Source organism: Diadema setosum, chromosome 1 (genome assembly GCF_964275005.1).
Source record: "Diadema setosum chromosome 1, eeDiaSeto1, whole genome shotgun sequence".
In the NCBI taxonomy this organism is placed as follows: domain Eukaryota; kingdom Metazoa; phylum Echinodermata; class Echinoidea; order Diadematoida; family Diadematidae; genus Diadema; species Diadema setosum.
In genome coordinates, this window is record NC_092685.1 from 10,574,422 (window position 1) to 10,594,406 (window position 19,985).

At 38.5% G+C, this 19,985-nt stretch overlaps 1 protein-coding gene across 1 annotated transcript in view; it reads right to left on the reverse strand.

Annotated features, from left to right (window-relative positions):
* LOC140234069 (RNA helicase aquarius-like) overlaps window positions 1-19,985 on the reverse strand; it is a 52,083-nt gene that overhangs the window by 16,332 nt on the left and 15,766 nt on the right. The window contains exons 14-29 of the mRNA XM_072314152.1: window positions 19,829-19,931; window positions 18,171-18,291; window positions 17,679-17,771; window positions 15,872-15,972; window positions 14,601-14,627; window positions 14,307-14,406; window positions 13,411-13,578; window positions 12,761-12,930; window positions 11,728-11,837; window positions 10,017-10,148; window positions 9,318-9,464; window positions 2,648-2,717; window positions 2,114-2,224; window positions 1,679-1,788; window positions 1,082-1,217; window positions 55-222 (exon numbers count right to left, since the gene is read on the reverse strand). Of these exons, the coding sequence (XP_072170253.1) occupies window positions 55-222; window positions 1,082-1,217; window positions 1,679-1,788; window positions 2,114-2,224; window positions 2,648-2,717; window positions 9,318-9,464; window positions 10,017-10,148; window positions 11,728-11,837; window positions 12,761-12,930; window positions 13,411-13,578; window positions 14,307-14,406; window positions 14,601-14,627; window positions 15,872-15,972; window positions 17,679-17,771; window positions 18,171-18,291; window positions 19,829-19,931 (1,867 nt within the window). The remainder of the gene's footprint in view (window positions 1-54; window positions 223-1,081; window positions 1,218-1,678; window positions 1,789-2,113; window positions 2,225-2,647; window positions 2,718-9,317; window positions 9,465-10,016; window positions 10,149-11,727; window positions 11,838-12,760; window positions 12,931-13,410; window positions 13,579-14,306; window positions 14,407-14,600; window positions 14,628-15,871; window positions 15,973-17,678; window positions 17,772-18,170; window positions 18,292-19,828; window positions 19,932-19,985) is intronic.

The window sequence follows — 19,985 nt, forward strand, 5'->3', positions numbered from 1 at the left end:
CTATATCAAAGAGCAAAGAAATCAGCGGTCAAGGCAGGACCTGGATGATCCTACCTCAGCAATGTCCATGTCCTCCTCAAACTTTCTCCCCTTGAAGACAGGCTGGGGGGCATTCTCAAAGTACTTGTGGAAAGGGAAGTGTGTTGGGATATCTTCCACTGAACCTGGCTTGTTTCCCTTAGGTTTGGCCTTGCTTAGGAACTTCTCCCACCGAGCAACGACCTAGAAATCAAACCACAGGAGAGACACGGTAAAGGCAGCAGACCGCTTTGGAGACCTTGTTGGCATCATCATCAAACAGACATCCGGCAGCCAATTAGTACCTGGTATTGTAATTCCACATCAGTGTCTATTAGAGTTTTACTCAAAGAAATAAAGTTATAATTTCAGTTCCTGTCAATTCTTTGAGGGCCTATGACTTACTCACCCTGCCTTAAAAATGCTTCAAGAGTTTCTCATGTTAACACCAAGCCATGAAATTACGGCAAACATGTCAAAAGACCTGACATTTTGAAAGAGGGCAGCACAACCACAACAGAAGTAGAATAAGTAGTAGTAGTAGTAGTAGTAGCAGTAGTAGTAGTAGTAGTAGTAGTAGTAGTAGCAGTAGTAGTAGTAGTAGCAGCAGTAGTAGTAGTAGTAGTAGTAGTAGTAGTAGTAGTAGTAGTAGTAGCAGTAGTAGTAGTAGTAGCTGTTGTGGTTGAATGAACTTTGCAGTTTGTTTAGCATGTGAATTATTTCATCTACATTAACTCTAGACTGAAGAAGCAAACAATGTGGGGCTATTGGGATAAGAATCTCTACTTTACAAGGCTTTGTGTACTGCAACGAGAAACACTTTGTGCACTGCATCAAGAAACACCTACATGCCATAGCTAAACTGAAATCAAAATTATAGAAAAAAAAAAACATACATAAATCTAGCAATGTCTTACAAGCATCACAGACAAAAATAGACCTTGCACATCACAATTTAAAGTTAAACTTATTGCCAAGTACTCTTCACTAACGCTCAATATGTGAGTTTACTGCATTCATATACATATATATATATATTTTTCACAATCTGAGCCGTCATTACCTGATAGAGGAAGAAGTGCCCGGCTGTCTCACATGTGTAGGCCACGTCTCCAGGCACCCCAAGGCTCTCTTGGAGCCGTTCAACCTCCTTCAGGAGTTCCAGCCGTCTCCCAAGCACATAGTTCACTCGCCCATACCTGCAGAAAGAAGCACAGGTAATAAATGCAGAAAGAGGATTAACCATTGGGAATGAAAAATAATGGGAAGGTATGGGAGAAAGAGGGAGAAAAATTAGTATAGAAGCAGGAAACATCATTGCTGTTAAATGTATCTTTAAAAGGTATGCAAATTTACGGATGAGTTATGAATACAGCAATTTCGAAGATGATGATACTTCTTTAACTGAAATAGACAATGTGATATGACCAAAACATGGATTCAAATGAAAGAAAATTTTCTTTACACTACCTTCTGAAATACTCAAATGAACGATAAAAAAAAAAATGTAAAGAGATAAAGCATAAACCACAGACAAGTGATATTTGGAACTTGAAAGGCAAATATAATATTTAAAAAAATGAGTCATCTTTTGGGGCAATAAAAAGAAGATTGGAAATCAGAGAGATTTTTCTCAATGTCTCATGGAATGTGTTCTCACCTGCTGAAGTCTTTTTCTGTTTCCAAGGACTCCTCACCGTGTCCAAGACGAAGGAGATGCCTCTCATCAATGTCCAGGGCCATAATCTTCTCAAACAGTTGATTCAAGGCCTGCCGGAAACCATGCATAGACCGCAAGAACATTTGAATTGGAACATTTAAACGGGACAAACATTGTGTCAGGATTCCATGAGAAGGCATGGTACATATTTTTTCACGGCACTACACAGATAGGATACTGAACTTCCCCTCTCCAAACCCCAACCCCAAAAATGAACCATAAAAAACAAACAAACAAACAAACATTTTCGTTTGACTGCTGTACTCTTTAGAATGAAGTCAGATTGAACATGAAGTACTTCATTCACATCACAGAGACACACATATCTACAAAGAAGTACTTGCATGAAAGAGAACAACCCATGTTTTCTATTACCTGATTGGAGTGGGTCACAATGAGAGTTCTCTGTTCTGGAAAGTTGTGGTAGATATTGGAGATGATCTGCACAGCTACGTCTGTCTTGCCAGTACCAGGGGGTCCAACAACCTTCAAATGACAAGTACCGCGGTAATCAAATTCCTTTCATAGATGAAATTATCATGCTTGAATCAAACATTAACCATCAATGTTTGAATTCTACACCAAACATCATGCATGAATCGAACAATAAATCAAACATAAGGAGAAATAAGTTGCACTTTTCATTAACTATTCATATAGTTGGCATACATCTGCTAGAATTTGACACTATCAATCTTGAATGTACAGTCATGTATCTACTAGAATACAAATATCAAATAAACACTGTAGGAATTTAACTGAAATTCCTGTCAATTAGAATTTGCCATTACCACATGCAACTCTTTAGACATATAACTAACTTCTGTAATGTATTACTTATCAAATATGAACATCTAAACATTCAAACTTCAAAATACAAGTGAAAAGCAGTAGTTAAGTTTTCCTCACCATTGTCAAGCCAGGCTGCATACCAGCACGGATTGCTTCAACCTGCGTGGGCGTGAACTTGATAGCATTCCTATATGGGCACAAGATGAGAGATGATGTTAGCATGTCATATTGGTCCTCCCCAACATCCCATCTCATGATCAAATTAGCTTGAGCACAACCAAAAGGCACCAAAAGGGAAAATGATTCAGGAAATGAGGGAGCTATATTAGATCATTAAGTAATAATTGACTAAATGCAAAAGTAATAATTCAATAGTAATTAAAGCTATTTTTCATCTTTATCTACAAACCGGAATTTGATTTGGTACCACAGTGCACTGATGGGCATAGTAACTCTACAGAAAGTTTCTTGCATTTTATACATGCTTCCCATTTCATAATGTCTCACAAAGATTCTTTAAACATATTTCCAAATTGGGTTTTGGACTTGAATTTCTTTTAAATGTGCTCACTGAACATTGTTTCACAAATTAATAATGAAAAAAAAAAACTAGATATATCGCTACGGCGACTGATATGCCTCCGCCATAATGCATGGTTCTCCTAATAGGTCTATAGTACAATGTCTTGACAATGTGTGATGACAGTTTGACACAATTGGCAAAATATTAAAATGACAGGTTTGCCACAAATGTGCTGAATGTTCACTTTCCTAGAACTAGGTTCAATTGGATGAATGATTAAAAATGTCAGAGTGCAGGTATTTGGGGAACTGATGACTTTTACTTGACTTTTGACCCTTTTATAAGTTTATGCATTGAGTAATTTTCAAGGTATTGAGAAAGAGTATAATTTCAGTATCAAATGGGAAAATAGCATTATCTAAACCTGGCCTTTGACCTTTGACCTCACAGTTCCAAAGAGAATCACTGTTAGGTTGAACATGCATAAATATGTAAGTTTCATGATGATACCTTGAGTTACTTTTGAGATATGGAGGAAAAAGTGCAATTCAACACTTTCACTTGACCTTTGACCTTTTGGCAAGAAACTTCCCACAGAATATATATCGGGTAATACATGCATACATCAAGTTAAAAAAAAAAAAACACCTTCAGGCATGCATAACCATATGGAAAGTAGTGATATTTTGAGGAGTTGACCTTGACCTTTGACCCTCTGACCTTTGAACCATGACCCCCAACTTCCCTAGATAATCACTGCCCATTGGAACAAGCATATATACTAAGTTCCATGAAGATACCTTGAACCATTTGCGAGATATGGAGAAAAACATGAATTTTCAACCTTTTTTTTTCACAAAATAACCTGTGACCTTTGACCTTCGACCCCGTGACCCTAAAATCCAAACAAAGTATTATCCCCCCAGGATATACCCTCATACCAAGTTTGATGTAAAACCACCACACGGTTCTTGAAGGTCCAGTTTACCTTTGGAACAGTGATTTAAAAAATTTTCAAGATATCACCTTTGATGCATATGTGTACATCTGTTGTATCACAAAACATCCTAAAATATAAAATTTTCGCAATAAATCCTAAAATACAAGGATATATCAGTATTTTTCTCAATAAACCATAACTGTAGACGGTTTAGTCTGGAAGCATTCTTATTATATCTATTTTCACATTTTGTGTATTTAACAATACTTAACATCGATTATATGAATTCATATTTTTACAGTGGTTGTTTCTATCCCTAACTCACATTTTAGAACTATTTTAAAGCACTAATGCTGGGTTTTAGTTTCATCTGCAAATGGTAAATTATGCCTTTGAGATATCGACAAAAACAAAATGGGACGTACATACGGACGGACGGACGACCCGAAAACATAATGCCTCCGGCCACTTCGTTGGTGGAGGCATAAAAAAAATTGGTCACGAAGCAAGGCCAGCGTCGCACACACAAACAGACCCTGTTAAATTTACTTTTTCATGTATAAAGACGGAACAAGCGAGGGCACCATCACCAAAAACAATAGGCGTCTTCGTTTTACCATAACACACCTTCATGCCAAATTTGAAGATGATCTAAGAAGAACTGCAGCCAGTAGAGTGCTCACAAGAAAATCTCTGCGGCGGACGCGGTGCAACGAGGCCAAATCCATAGTATCCTCCGAACTCTGTTCGGGGGATACAATGAGTGGATGACCTATCTGTCAACACTCAGCATACTTTCACACCCCATGATAACATACTATGCAAATGATATGCAAATGAGTCCATTATGCCCATCTAGTTGCATATGGATATGAAAGATTGAAAATACTGAAAAATGTGAAATACATACACTTTGTATGACTACGTTCCTCTTTAACTGGAACATTTTCTCTGTGTGTACAGCTATAATAGATTGTCATCTACAGAAACATTCAAATCCAAACTTCAAAACGTTACCTATTCCTCTCACACTGAGGACTATAATTGCAGTCTATAATGTTCGGAACAATTGTATTCTTTATCTGGTATGTGTTTGTTGTTGTTTGCCATTTTCTTCTCTGTTGTCATGCTTGAACATGTGTTATATCTATCTTTTCATTTATGAAGCGCCATGAGCACTAAAAAGCGGACCTGTGCGCTATACAAGTAGCCACTATTATCATTATTATTATCATTGCTACTTCTACTACTATTACTACTACTACTACTAATAATAATAATAATACTAATACTAATACTAATTGAACTCTGCAATACATCTTGTTAAACTATGTCTGCTGATTCTTTAACTCCTTTACATGTATCAGTGTTTTTTTGTGAGTGAATTATATGCTACTGTCATACATTGTATAGTACATGTGTGAATAATGTGCACAGCTATTGATATTTACCAGGTACCATATTTTTTCCTTTCATTGATTTCACATATTTCACAGAGGAAGACATTCAAAACTACAGAAGCACTCTGAGAGCGCAGACCTCCGCCAAGCATGCAGCTCATTTCCACCACTGATCTCGTTCTTCCATAGAAGTGATTTCCACCCATACATACTTATAGCATTGTGTGCTGAAAGTCGCCCAATTTCCCAATATAGAAGCCTTTGTTACGTCATAAACCCTCAGCTGCACGGCGCGCCTCGCCCTAGCAGAAACTAGAGCACGCACTAGTGCGCGCATGCAAACCTCAAATACGCGCAGCCTGAACTCCCAAGTTCATTGACCCTACCTGCCAAAATATCAAAAATTCTTCATAAATTCCTCCAAAATTCTCAGATCACTACCAAAATTTGATCATCTGTTACTTGTATCAATCTAAACCTTTCCTGCAAGTTTCATCCAAATTCGTTACCTACTTTTTGAGTTATTTTGCACACAGACAAACTAACTAACAAACAAACAAACAAACAAACAAACCAACGGTAACGAAAACATAACCTTCCCCCTGGGTGGAGGTAATGACACAGTAACAGCAGATTTGTGACAGAAAAAATCTACTTTATCTGCAGATTATCCTATCATTGTTTTGATAGCAGAAATTCTAAAGAATTTGATAGGGTTGGGGTTTTAGGTGGTATGGAATTGTTAAATGGTATTGTTAAATTCAAGTATCAGAATGGCTAATCACTTTCGACATCCAGCTGAATCCCTGCTTGGCAAACTGCTTGGCACACTCTCTTATTGCCACAAACTAGCATTACACTGACATGAAAACATATGAGTGGGACTGTTGGGACAGCAGCAATTCTGCTTAACCCACCACCTATGCTTCAGTTTCTGTACCCGTTCACATGGGTGAACCGACATTTAAGAATTTTTAGCTGGCAGAAATGTATCAATACATTGCTTTGAAAGTGATTGCTATACAGAGTCAGAGCGTATGTGAGTTTTGTCCTGGCAGCTCATATTACAGGATATAACAGTAGTTGTTGAATTCATGTTCATGGAATACAGCAGTGAACACAGAAATGTACACATGCACGTTACATGATCAGGAGTTGATATTTTCACATGTTGTTAGATTTGCGAATAGTACCCAGATCGGAGAATTCCCACAAATAACCCCAGGAAAACAGGTACGGTATGAAGTCTCATTAATAAAGATTGTCTTTGATGCATTTGAGGTGACAAAAAATGATGTCAAGTATCAAAACTAAATGCAATCGTAAAATTTGCTTTGTGTTTGCTCTGTGTTGTGGGCTGCTCAGGTGCAGCCCTGTCGCGATTAATACAGCGACTAGGCTGTGTATAGTTAGTGTACAGTGTATTTACATAATATGCACAGCCCTGTACAGTGTATTTACATAATATGTGTATGCACAGGGCTGTGACATCATTATCACAGCAAGTCATGACTGTGTATAGTTAGTGTACAGTGTATTTACATAATATGCACAGCCCTGTACAGTGTATTTACATAATATGTGTATGCACAGGCCTGTCACATCATTATCACAGCCAGTCATGACTGGTACTCCTAGTGGTCTCAGTCTGGTGGCCCCTGGCTGGGCCCCCTGCCTGCACTTAGGCTGCCCCCTGCCAGCACTTAGGCTCCTGGCCTCGGCCCGGCCTTGGGCCCCGTGGGCCCCTGGGCCTGGGCCCACTTGGGCTATGGGCCCCTGGGCCTGGGCCCACTTGGGCTCTGGGCCCCTGGTTCCGGGCTAAGGCCCGTGGCCTTGGGTCCGGCCTTAGGCCCCGCCTTTGGCCCGGCTGTACTTTGTACATGGTCTATGTGAAATCAGGCTTGTCTGTAACTGTATAATTACAAATAATCACAAATGATCAACAGGTCCATAGTGCATATAGGACTATATGAATATATGAATATTTGTTTATATGAATATATGAATATATACAATGTATGTGAATATATATATTATTATATATGAATATATAAATGTGATCAGGCATTCTGTTACGGTGTCAGATCTGCGGTCATTCATATATAGCAAATTTTATGCATGTATAAATGGCATACATTCATGTGTACAGTATGCTACTTGATTGAACCAGCCAATGGAGAAAGATCACACCATTGAACAATACTTGAAAGACATGTACAGTTCGATGACTCATTGCTTGTTATTATGAACTCTGTAGAGGTATGCAGCCCTCTTCAGATGGAAAACATACAGTTGGCTATCAAACAGAGCTTGCAAAACCATCAACAATTTATTGAGTTGAATTTGTGTGTGTGTGTGTGTGTGTGTGTGTGTGTGTGTTCGAGCTATTTGGGTTGTTTCCTTTGCACACATCATCACAAATTCCCGAAGTCTGAATACAGTGAAACCAAAGACCTTCATATAGATGTGCTGCGTTGTAAGGTGCTGGATCAGAGCACTACCATAAGATTGACACCATGGCGGGAATTGTGCTAACAGTGTACTATCTTTCCTGTGCATTTATGTTAAAGTGTACCAACACCCTGAAAATCACATTTTAAACTAGAAATGTCACTATGGCGACTGATACCTCCACCATAATGCATGATTCTCCCAATAGGTGTATAGTACAATGTCTTCACAATGTGTGATGACAGTTTCACATAACTGGCAAAATACTGATATGACAGGTTTGTCAGAAATGTATTGAATGTTCAATTTCCTCAAACTGGGTTTGCTATAATTGTCTAAGAGTGCAGGTACACATATTTGGGGGATTGAGGATTTTTACTTGACTTCTGACCGACCCTGTTATAAGTTTATGCATTGAGTACTTTTCAAGGTATGAAGAAAGAGTGTAATTACAGTACAAAATAGATTTTTTTTTTTTCATTTAAACCTGACCTTTGATCCTTAACCTTTGACCTCTGGAAATATCCCGGAAAATCTCCATTAGGTAATACAACATGTATATATTAAGTTTTAAAACTAATAATGCAAGCATTGAATATACACTAGTATATGAGGGAAACAGTAAAATTTTGAGGAGTTGACCTTGACCTTTGACCCCTGACTACATACTGACCCATGACCCCTAAAGTCCCTAGATAATCCCTGCCAGTCAGTACATGCATATGTACCAAGTTCTATGAAGATACATTAAACCATTTGCGAGAAAAGTGAAATTGCAACATTTTCACCTAACCTTTGACCTTTTGACCTTATCTAAACCTGGCCTTTGACCGTTGACCTCACAGTTCCAAAGAGAATCACTGTTAGGTTGAACATGCATAAATATGTAAGTTTCATGATGATACCTTGAGTTACTTTTGAGATATGGAGGAAAAAGTGCAATTCAGCACTTTCACTTGACCTTTGACCTTTTGACCTTTGGGCAAGAAACCTCCCACAGAATATATATTGGGTAATACATGTATACATCAAGTTAAAAAAAACCCCTTCATTCATTGCATAAATATAAGGAAAGTAGTGATATTTTGAGAAGTTGACCTTGACCTTTCACCCATGACCCCCAACTTCTCTATATAATCACTGCCCATCGGTACAAGCATATATACTAAGTTCCATGAAGATACCTTGAACCATTTGCGAGATATGGAGAAAAACATGAAATTTCAATTTTTTTTCACAAAATAACCTGTGACCTTTGACCTTTGACCCTAAAATCCACACAAAGTATTATCCCCCAAGGATATACCCTCATACCAAGTTTGATGTAAAACCACCACACGGTTCTTGAGATATCGACAAAAACAAAACGGGACGGACGGACGGACGACCTGAAAACATAATGCCTCCGGCCACTTCGTTGCGGAGGCATAAAAAGTCAGATGAACATTTATCTCCTTCCACCATTAAACTTACTTCTTGGGCTGGTTGTAGGGGTAAGGTCCCCTGTTTGGTATGATGTGAGGCTCCACAATGATCTCCTTAGCTGCAGGTGGCAAGCTGCTGTCATGCTTCCGTTTCTTCCCCGATGACTGGTGCTGCTGAGACTCTGGAAACGTAATCCTGCGACACGAGGTCGGACAAATAATGACTTTGAAGCTCACAATTTGGCACGCACTTTCATACATGGCAAGTCAGACAATGATCAATATTTAGGTAAATATGTACATCATTTATTTGGTAGACTTTTGTTATTGATTATTCAATGACTTGAAAGTGCTACACTAGATTATAGGCACTCTACATGGGTAATCGGCACAAGCACAACTTTACTTTATGCGGGCCTAGGGGGTCAATGAAATACAGTATACTGAACCATGGGCTATAATGAAAGTAATGAACATGGTACTAATCCAATTAATAACAGAGCAAGTTATTAATCATTATTTACTATAAGGGCAATATTGTACCGTTCATAAGAAACAAAAATGAATCAATATATAAAGTGAGATCCGGTATCATTTGTTTCTTTGCTAACCAAATGCTTTTGAGTGATATTCATCCACTTTCATATAGCAGTTTATTACAGAAAAAAAAAAAAAAATCTGCTTGACTATATGAGATTTCTACGGCAACTTTGGACTGCTCTAAATGATCACAAACAAAAACACAAACCTGAATGGTGGGACCAGTTTTGTTGGGTCATCTGTCACCATCTTGACCGAGTGGTCAGGAAAGCTGGCCCTCAAGTGGGCAATATCCAGAAAGGTGTCATTCCAGTCCAGAGTTGGAATTTGTTTCTCCATCCTTACATGTACATGCAGACAAAAACAAAAGTATGATCAAAGATCAAATATGCTGCTCATTTGCACTTTAATACTGGAGAAAAATGAAGCTACTGAACTACCAAGGTTCTTGCTAGGTCAATTCACACACAAGAATTTTGGGTATTTCTATTACTATACATAAACTTTATTTTTCACTGTTCAGGCATCTGGAAAAAAATAAAACAAGACAAACAAAAGATCTGCTGCAAGTATAACACCACAAAATCTAAACTGCACGAATGTCTACATACTGACTGAAGCATGACCCAGGCACTCTTATCCAGGTTCATATGTGACGAGATGAATTAAGTGATTAAAAATTGAAATTGAGCTATTATGTGAGGCAAATTATTACAAAGGTATTAACAACAAGGAAAAGTAGAAATTACGCGGTGCGTAATATATGTCCCCGCTGGAAGTAGCATTTTGTAACAAAATGTGCAATATAGGTACAAAATCAAGGTCAAAGGTCAAAGAAGTCAAAGGTCAAAATTCTGTGTAGAAGTTTTGAAGCCCTCACCTAGTGCCATCACATAAAGCAAATGGAATCGAAATTGGGTTAGAAATGGCGAAAGAGTAGCATTTTGTAGCCAATGTACAATATAGGTCAAAAATCAAGGTCAAAGGTCAAAGAAGACAAAGGTCAAAATTCTGTGTAGCAGTTTTGAAGCCCTCACCTAGTGCTATCACATAAAGCAAACGGAATCGAAATCGGGTTAGAAATGGCGAAGGAGTAGCATTTTGTAGCAAAAAAAATCAAGGTCAAAGGTCAAAGAAGTCAAAGGTCAAAATTCTGTGTAGAAGTTTTGAAGCCCTCAACTAGTGCCATCATATAAAGCAAACGGAATCGAAATCGGGTTAGAAATGGCGAAGGAGTAGCATTTTGTAGCAAAATGTACAATATAGGTCAAAAATCAAGGTCAAAGGTCAAAGAAGTCAAAGGTCAAAATTCTGTGTAGAAGTTTTGAAGCCCTTACCTAGTGCCATCACATAAAGCAAACGGAATCGAAATCGGGTTAGAAATGGCGAAGGAGTAGCATTTTGTAGCAAAATGTGCAATATAGGTCAAAGGTCAAGGTCAAAGGTCACAACTGAATTTCTGTGCAGAAGTTTTAAAGCTCCCATGTAGTGCTATCATATAAAGCAAACAGAATCAAAATTGGCTCATAAATGACAGAGAAGTAGCAAATTGAACATTTTGATCACACACGGACGCACACACGGACGGACGGACGCACGCACGCACGCACGCACGCACGCACGGACACATACGTACGGAGCCCGTTTCATAGTCCCCTGCTCGAACTCGTTATGCAGGGACAAAAAGTCAAGATGGACTAAATTTTGCATCATGATGCCATGGTCACATGCTTTGCATCAACATTTTTTTTTCATCATGATGCAAAAATTGGTTTTGAATGTTTATTTGTGTGTGTGGGGGGGGGGGGGGGAGAGGGAGGGGGTGTGAATGGACCTGATGTAAAACTTGAGATCAAAATGGCCACTTTGATGGAGTGTGATCACTTGGCATGAAGCCAATTCATCTATGGGTTTCTTACTTGGAGTAGTGGGCTGCCCCGGGATCACCATAGCCCAGCAGGATATCATGTAGCCAATCTGGCACCACACATTCAGTGTTCATCAGGTCTCGGATAGTTTCCAACACAGCCTGACAAAGCATCAAAAGAAATTCATTTGTGGGTTAATTTCTCTTCCTATTATTCACCTCTCGTCATTTTCATCAATGTCATCTGACGACTTGACTGGAATGTCTCTGCCTTCTCAAATGATCACTAAATTCCACTGAGAGTATGGTCCTACATTACATGGAGAATCGATGACCATGTCATTTAACCTTGAGAGACTGACCATGACATTTAACATTGAGGGACTGACCATTAATCCCATCTACTTCCAATCTTCTTAAGAATACAAACCACTTTGTAAAATAATGGCTGGGAGACAACATTTAAAGCAAAATTTTGTGACCTATGTCGCTGACATTCCACCTTTCACCCCTGCCATTTCGTCATTATGATTGTGTACTCATATTTTCTCTCTATTACATTTGTATCACCAATGGAAATTCCAGCCTGAAGTTACAGCTGAAAAATGACTCTGTTTTGCTCAAGTTGAGCAAACTCTTACCTCACATTTGACCTTGCACCAAATCATCATACAAATAGTTGTCCATCAATTTTATCCTGAATATCACATTATATCATAATCTTGCAATCCTGATTGAAATTATGGATGGAAAATAGCACGTTCATCCAAAGTTTAGTGACTTTTGACTGTCAACTATGAGAATTTTTTTGAAAATCCAATTAGCAAATCTACATCTCGATGATCTCATGTAGCATATCTGTGCACGAAATCAACAAAATCAACAGTTTTATCTATCAAATTGCAGTAATGAGATATACGGCAGATGAACATACATTATGGACAACCTGCAAAACACAATACATCTAGCCCCATTTTGGGGGACGCATACTGATTACAAGTGTACAAAATAATCATGGCACATCATTCATTATTCAATCATTAAGTGCACATGAAGTTACCATGAAAATTCAATGCTCAACAAACCTTGAAGTTGTTCTCCTTTGGTTTTCTTCTCATCATGACGTTGAAGCTTTCATAGACGTCCTCTGCACCAGTCGCTGCAGTCCTGGACATGTCCTTCTGGTACTGGTTGGGGTCCAGCCACACACGGTACGTCCTCTTCATGCCCGGTAAATCAGGCCGTGGTTCTGGTCCTTGAGGGAGCAAAGTCCAAGAGTAAAAGGGCTTGATTACAGTGTCTTTTTTTCAGGTCAAATGTGCTCATCAACTCACTACTGGCCTTACCATATGACATCATACAAAATTATATGCACAATCTTCCCAAAAAAAAGGTACTTTTGAGCTGTGCCCCTTGCATTGTACAATGTATGTACTGAAGAAATTGAATGCTGTCCAGTGAAGCCAAAGGCACACTGTGTTCCATGTCCATGCAGACACTAACCAGGTTTATCACATGAAACTATGAAGTCTCATTGCAAGCAAATGAACAATAAGAACGTTCTGGAAGGATCTTGACATTTTCACTACAAGTTGCGGTGGCGATGGTGTCATCATCTCATTAATGGCCGACTTCAAATCTGAACTTAATTCCTTTTTAACCCCTCTAATGCCTCTAATAACACTCCCTTTAACTCTGTCTCGTTCTCTTTTATATCTTAGACTAGGATACGCACCTTCCTCGATCACCTCCCCATTTTCATTAAGAAGGCCCTCGATCTCACAGCCTCTGACGTACGCCAGCCCCACTTGGTCGATGAAGTGCTCCTTGGGGTTAAAGGGAGTCCCAATCCTTTTCGTGGGTCTCACTGTGACCAGGAAGGCCACATCGTGCTTCCTCAGAGCTGAACGAGTGGAAATTAAAAGAATAAAAATGTCCAAATATCAGCTACTGCATGTTTGAGGTTGCTCTGTGTGCTGACAGATCACAGAAAAGAAAAATATAATTGAGTCTCAAATCACATACAATCAAAAGTGTACTGTAAAACCAGACATTTTCACATGCATGAAACTTTCATGAATTTTCTTAAGGAGCCAAGATTAGTGAAAGTGTAGTGCATGCAAAAATTTTATTTGATAAAATAGATTGAATGCCAGTGGAAATTTTGAAAGTGTCATACTGTGAAAAAGACTACCAGCTCCAAAATGCCAAAGTTTCATTCCACAAATATTCTGGTTTTACAGTATACTGCATGCTGTCCTCAAAGACCCTCTAGAAGTAACAGAGATTTTTATTTTTAATTCAAACACAAGTTTGCAATCTTTTCTTGTTTTTCCACATATAGGATAAATGTATTTACAGGCATACTGAAAGTATCCCTATTAGGTTTCTAATATGCTTTTACGCATGTTGCACAAACCATGACATAAATGGATTAACCTTTGAATCTTTTTATAATCTCTACATCTGATTGCAATCTTGTAGCAGACACAAGGATAGTCTCACTTGATATGGCATACACTTATTAACGCTCATGAAGCAGTGTTCACAAACTCTACATGTACAGCCTCAATGTCCTAAATCTATTCTTATCATTCCCATTCTATGTCAAGGATCTGACATTCAACTGACCTTCCCATTCGGCCTTGATAGACTCGCGGAGGTTAAGGGTCAAAGTGACATCCGCTCTGACGGTGGCTGGATGATTCTCACCAATGTTGGGCCTTGAAACCTGGCAAATGAATGAACACATACAAACCAGATTGAGATGCATTCAAGTAGTTTGCGTGGATTCACCCCGTTCTTAAATTCAAGGTTTGTCTAAAGTGAAGATACTCGTGAAGGTAAATTCAAAAACATCAAGAGACTACACATGCATGACTTTCTCACAGCGACAGGAAAAGATTCACAAAGATTGATACATACCTCTGCTATTGAGAAGGATGTGACAGGCTGCAAGACAAAATGTGAGAAGCAGGTCGCAAGGAGTTACAAATCACAATAAAAGTGCTGGTAAATTCTGATGTGTAAAATAACATCTGACATAGTGATGATGGCGATTACTCAAAGTTTTTGAAGTTTTCAATTAGCAACCTGCGTATAATGCATACGAGTCATGAATCAGAACGTACAAAGCATAGTAAATTTGTGGCTTACAAGAAACATACTTAATATACAAAGGCAAAGAACATTTAGACAGACTACACTTATCTATTCCAACACTTTGCTAAAACAAACATTTAAGAAATCAAAGGGTTTCTCTGTAATTTTAGATTTTCTCTTTCTTATGAAAAATTGAGTATGAGTGTTATGACCGAGTGTAAATTCAAATGCATGAACATGAATAAAGGATAATCAAGGAATATGCAAATATCTATAAACATAATTAATACTCAGGCTGTAAAAAGCAAGTACATACCGTCGCTGGGGCGACAAGACTTCGTATTTACAAAATGTCAAATGTTCAGGAGAGCCAAAAAACGTGGCGGCCAAAGCACTGTGGCGAATGGGATAGCCTTTCCTTTGACATGCCGTGGTGGCTTCATTTTTCGAGTAAGACAGTTGGGATTTGGACAGGACATCACTTAACCCATTATTTGACCATTAATCCAAAAAAGTCATTTTCACCAAAATTGCAGATACAAGGTCTTGTCACCCCAGCGACGATACACATGTTGTGCATTGACATTTGAGCCATGTGTAGTCAGTGTTGATACACCTGAATGAGGTAATTCAATTCATGTCTTCCTTGCAATCATGTCCTGCACATTGTGTCAATCACACAATGAAGTAAACTTTTCATGTGGTTTTAAATAACAACTACTTACCGTGGCATGACAACTCATCTACCATGGCAATGTTTGCGCACTGCACCAGCAAATCCTGTGCGGACTATTGTCGGGAAAGGAATATATTTGCTTTGAGTGTTTATATATATCCAATGATTTTGTATAAAAGTTTGTTAGGTCAATGACGCCTCTGTTGGTTAGGATACCCCAGACAATATACATAAAAGAAAATTAGTTAATTGGATTCAGTTATGCCACATTACATCATTGTGTTAGGTTCAGGCGAGCTCATCCGGCAGTAAGGTATAAAAGTATTTCTACATTGGCTTGACAAAACCATTACAAAATTGGGCGTAAAGCTTGTTACAGCACTCGCTCGAGGAATGACCTCGAGTAGGCATGACGTACCTGTGCCATCCTGGCCCACCCTCCAAAGAAGCCACTTCCATCTTCAGCCTTCCAGGGTTTCATCCTACGCACGGAATCCTCTACATCTTGGCGAATCTCATCTGCCATCATTAAACGAACGAAACTGTCAATACTCCAGCTTGTTGGGTTTTGTTTTTCCAAGGTACGTATTCATGCTCGTACCTGAATGACAAACTACTGATGAAGCCATTGATGTCCCGAGCTCTAACGACTGTAGCCATACAATTTGTACAATCAATGCAAGACATCATTAAGTACACCCTTGCTCATAACTAAAGAGAAAAAATAATTTTTCTGGGACTTGATACTGTCTAGAGCATGTTCGAATGTATGGTTTCCAAACAAATCCATTTCCCTTACATCACATGTCATTACTTAGTTTTTACGGTGTGACCCTGCGTTACGAAACCCACAAGGGCTTATTTTTCAGCTCGTCGTGAAATTTGCCATTTTGGGTCAACTCAGTTGATTTTGAGTTTGGGGTATTTTCTGGAAGAGTTACCACCTCATTTTTTACTTACTTCAAACTTGGGAAAGATAAAACTCAGTTTAAGTAGTCTTTTAAACAGTTTATACACCCTTTTTGCCTGTCACAAGTTGGTTTTGTCAACTTCAAAAGGTAGGTGGATGTGTTCAAGAAAAACCCCACAGAACCTTTAAGAACAGTCAACAGTTGTTTCAATACTTGACATAACCATGAACAGTATACATAAGTTTAAGTTAATTTGACAATCCTTGCATACTGGTTGCCATAGAGTTTTAAATCCTTTGTGTAAACACACAACAGAGGGTGACTTGGCACATTTGAGTAGACCCCCAAAGTTCATTTGTTATGAGTTATATGTAATTTTTAAGCTGATATTCATTTATTTCAGGATTTCACTTTACCAAGAATTCTTATCTCGTGACGTTTTGCAGGTTTCTGCCACAGGGTCTTGTATAGGGATAAGCAGAATGGTCCACAAGCGATTTGAGCATGTCACTGCAAGATGCCTGAATACTTTTATCACATCCTTAAAAGTCAGCAACATGCTATGCAACATCATCATGAATTGGCGACAAAATGAAATGTAATCAACCATGTGAAAAACATGAGCAAAACTTGAGAAGCATCAAAGCACCACTGGCACTAGGATAATTTGTGCGCCAAACATGAGACAGCACACTGAACGTAAACAGCACAATGGGAAATATGCCACAAAATGTTGCGTGCTACCCACTCATGATGTGCGCTCTGTGCACACAAAATCTCCGCTGTATTCTCCCATTTTGCTCTAGCTTGCAACATACTCAAATTTCAAGTTGTGGACCACCCTGAATAAGCACAGGCTTACAGACATGTACAACAAGTTTAGTTGAATGTTTTCAAGTATTTTCTCACTCTGCTTGTCATCAGTTTTTTGGCCATGTCAACAATGCACCTGCATTCTTTGGCATTTAGGCTTTTGAGGCATTGCGTCTTGAAGTGGGAACCACCACAGACATCAGAGTTGTTCAAAAACTTGCTCTGGGTTGTAACTGTATCTTTCATGCTTACATCATGCTATAGCTACTGGAGACAAACATTCAAAGCTACAGGATGAGCCATGTGAGTAAAGATGGAATAGTTTGGTAAGCTGTGAAACCACAGAAAGGTTCCATTTGTGTGGTTTCACATGATGTGGTGATTCATTATCAAAAGCAAAGCAAAGCGAAAGTAACTTATCGGTATGAATTCGTCCCAAATGTAAATCTTGCATAAATCAAAACTTTAACCTTCCCAGCTGACATCCAACATAAGACTTACAAGTTGATTCAAGACGAAAGAGATGGAAGTTTCTCAGTAGATAGTCATGGAGAGTGAGCATCTGAAGATTCAGTTTTGGCAAAGCCAGGCATCCTGCATAAAGAAAATGTGCTTGCATTTTGTGAGAGTTGTAACAAATTACTTTCATGTTTGCATATTTCAGTATATTTAATAACTGATTTAATTCCACAAGAAATGAAATAACTTTGGAACTGGCTTATTTGTCCCCCCCCCCCCAAAAAAAAAAAAAAAAAAACCATGTATGTTTATCTAAACTATGCTAATTTATGCATATTTCTTGTACTTCAAATTTCATGCTCTAAATCCCTAAATAAAGTTTCAAATCGGCTAATTTTTCATCTAATATTCTTTGAAGTATTATAGAAGAATCTAAAATGAATTTATAAAGAATTTATAAAAGAATATGAAAAAAAAAATGCGGTATCAAAATGAATTTCTAAAGTATTTTTCAGCTTATATAGATGTCCTCACCTTCCCCTGAGTAGTACTCAGTGGGAACAACATTCTCATCCCACAGAATCTCCTCTGTCGGGTAGAGCGGTGTTTCATTCAGGGACTGGATCTGAGAGATCCTTCTCTCATGGTGAGATACCTGACAGATCAAGGGGGGAGGGGGTGGGCGAGGGGAGGAAGGAGGTGGGGGAGAGATTGGGAAAGGTGTCAAGCAGTTCTGAAAAACACAATTTTATCCACTCAATGAACAGGGGTTAGGTTGATATATTTCAAAAGTCTGGACAGATTGGCAAATGTGAAATGGCAAAGTTACTGAATAGTGGATATTTTTGCACGACTAATTTCTTGCATTTGACCAAGTGAGAAGAGTTTGACCAAGTGAGAAGAGTTTCACATGTTTTTAATTCCGCAAAACAAGACATCAACTACTGGAACACATGGCAAGCAAAAATATTCGCATGCTTTCTGGTTGTGCGAAATACGCAAAAAAATTTCAACACCTCAAATATTTTCACTTTTACAGTAGTAGATTCAAGTAAAACAGTGAGCACACTCGGTACGGGGGATTGACAAAAAATTGCTCATTATGTGGCTAACCTTCTGCTTCAGATTTTCCATCATATATTCAGCAATTTTTATTACTGTAAGATGATTTTCAGGCATATGATACAGAAAACATAAAGAAATCTAGTGCAGTACATTTGCACATTTGTCAATCAGATATCTAACTGGGATGCTCCATGGACATGTCAAAGCAACCTACAGGCCACTAAACTTCGGACTTAACAACGGCACAGGCTTATGAAAACACATGCACTAAACATGTGTTTGTGTTGAGGTTACATCATGTCTATAGCGTTTATGTGTGTGATTTCCTTGAACAGGGCACTTCTAAATGACAAAAACATATAAAGCTGCTTTTATTTCACTCATCAATTTGGTGAACAAGAGCTGGATTGATACATTGTCACTATTAAAGGTTTGGACAATTTGGCAATGACTGCTTTGATCATGATACGTTCATATGAAACTGACTTTCCGGCAATAAGTACTGGTACACAGTTACACAATCATAGCAAAATTAAGATGTTTATTGATTGTGAGTCAATACTTGTACATTTTTCTGAATGGTACCCCACTTCCATACAGTGACTGTGATAATACTAATACCCTGTGTAATGAAAGTGCATGACAGCCATCCCAAGTTTACTTTCTACCTCTCCTGAATGGTGATGAGATTATAGATGCACTGTATAACAAGGATCGACTTGAAAATATGACAACACAAAAATAGGAAAGTACCACTGTCCTCATGCCTCATTATTACACAATTTTCTAAGCACTGGCAAGTAAAATTCTGCACATTCAAGTAAAATTCTGCACATTCACTATGAATTCAACATTTGCACGGTCAGGAATTATTATCATTATTTTTTTTTAACCATAATAAGAATGTTTGGTGTTGCATGTACAGAAACTGGGGAACATGAACTAACATGTGTATTTTGAATATGGAAAATGAGACTATCAGCATGCAGGGACTGATTCCTTGAAATTGACTACAACTGATTAATATAGCATCTGCCCTCAAATTGGCAATGGCTCGAGTGATGGTGTATAGCGGCATGGATATGCTGAATATGGTCGACATAAAATCTTACTCCAGCTGGTCTTACCATGAGATCTAGGAGGAAGGACTTGTCCAGAGATGTTTCCTCTTCCTCATCGAGAGGAGGGAGAAGATGCAGGAAGGCAGCAAAACGATGTAGATCAGACGGACTGTATAAAAAGATACAGACAGTGCCGCATGGACAATCATAATAGATAGCTCTC